The sequence below is a fragment of the Glycine soja genome, chromosome 15 (genome assembly GCF_004193775.1).
Source record: "Glycine soja cultivar W05 chromosome 15, ASM419377v2, whole genome shotgun sequence".
NCBI lineage: Eukaryota > Viridiplantae > Streptophyta > Magnoliopsida > Fabales > Fabaceae > Glycine > Glycine soja.
The window spans coordinates 23,425,302-23,426,841 of NC_041016.1; the positions used below are offsets into that span (position 1 = coordinate 23,425,302).

A 1,540-nucleotide genomic window follows, 5' to 3' on the forward strand; every position below is an offset into this window, starting at 1 on the left:
CTAGATACTCATAATGACTATAACGGGTCCTAAAAGCAGTCTTTGGTATATCCTCAGACTTCACTCGGATCTGATGGTAACCTAACCTAAGGTCTATCTTGCTAAACACACAAGCTCCTAGCAGTTGGTCCATAAGGTTGTCTATTCTAGGCAAAGGGTACTTATTCTTAATTGTCACCTTATTCAACTAGCGGTAGTCTACACACAACCTCATGGTCCCATCATTCTTCTTTACTAACAACATTGGTGCTCCTAATGGAGATACACTGGGTCTCATAAACCGCTTCTCCAACAACTCCTCCAACTATTTCTTAAGCTCGGCTAACTCTATAGGAGACATCCTATAAGGGGCTATGGATATGGGTCTAGCACCAGGTACCAGGTCTATGGAAAACTCTATCTCTCTCTCAGGTGGTAGACCGGATATATCCTCAGGGAACACTTCAGGAAACTCTCTAACAATAGGGAGGTCACACATGGAAACCTTTGTCTCTATTTCTAGGTTAGACAAGATCATGTACACTTGAGCATCTTCTTTTAAAGATGTCACAACTTGGTTGGCAGAGATAAACATCATATCCTTACTTACTCCAGAATCATCAAACACCACATTTTTATCAAAATAGTTTAACAAGACACGGTTGGAAGATAACCAGTCCATACCCAGAATAACATCAATTTTGCTCAAAGGCACACAAATTAGATCAATCAAAAATGTTCTACCAGAAATTTCCGAAGGACAATTCAAACACACATTAGAAGTTAACACATAACCACTAGTTGGGGTCTCTACCATAAGATCTTTATTTAAAGAAGACACAGAAAGCTTAAGTTTCCCTACACACGAACATGATATAAAAGAATGGGTTGCATCATAATCGAATAGCACAAGTAAGGGAATCCCATTTATGAAGCATTTACCTTGGATTAGATCTTTGGATTTCAAAGCTTTGGCACCGTTAAGGGTAAAGACTCTTCCTGTGGCCTTCGAATGTCCAGTTTGATCATTCAGGCCCCCATCCTTCTGCTCCTTCTTGGGATATGGACAATCTCTCTGAATATGCCCCTTTTGTCTACAATTAAAATAGGTCATGCCTTTATTAGCACAATTTGAGGAGATGTGCCCTGGCTTACCACATTTGTAACAAGTTATCTGAGTGGGGAAAGTATTGGGTTTGCTACCAGTACCACCCACAAACCCCATAGCAACAGTCCTTTGATTGTTGGGGTGGTTACCATATTGCTTAGGAGGCATCGAGTACGGTTTTTCTCGATGTTGAGGTCCATTCTTTTTGTTCTTCGTTGGGCCCGTACTCCTGTAATAGCTCGCCCTATCTTGAGAGTCTTCATCCCAAATCTGGCACATGTTAACCAAGAGTGGAAACTGACGAACACCCTGGTAATTCACAGCTTGTTTCACTTCAGGTCGCAATTTGTTCAGAAACTTCACACATTTGGAACTTTCGCCATCTCTTCCTTGATAATGGGGAAACTACCTCACCAACTCCTCAAACTTGGCTGCATATTCAACCACAGTCAT

At 41.2% G+C, this 1,540-nt stretch overlaps 1 protein-coding gene across 1 annotated transcript; it reads right to left on the reverse strand.

The window, feature by feature from the left end:
- Positions 1-304: 304 nt before the first annotated feature.
- Positions 305-1,540, reverse strand: LOC114385971. The gene is made up of 4 exons (XM_028345994.1): positions 1,502-1,540; positions 922-1,396; positions 664-837; positions 305-552 (listed from the first exon to the last, which is right to left on the reverse strand). The coding sequence occupies exons 1-4, from the start codon at positions 1,538-1,540 to the stop codon at positions 305-307; spliced, it is 936 nt and encodes a 311-aa protein (XP_028201795.1).

Excerpts from the sequence above, each read along its gene's own strand:
- LOC114385971 (XM_028345994.1), bottom strand. The coding sequence starts at position 1,540 with ATGACTGTGGTTGAATATGCAGCCAAGTTTGAGGAGTTG. Across the intron at positions 1,397-1,501 it reads CAGCCAAGTTTGAGGAGTTG|GGTGTTCGTCAGTTTCCACT; the intron begins GTGAGGTAGTTT and ends GTGAATTACCAG. Across the intron at positions 553-663 it reads CAAAATTGATGTTATTCTGG|TTGTGACATCTTTAAAAGAA; the intron begins GTATGGACTGGT and ends CTGCCAACCAAG.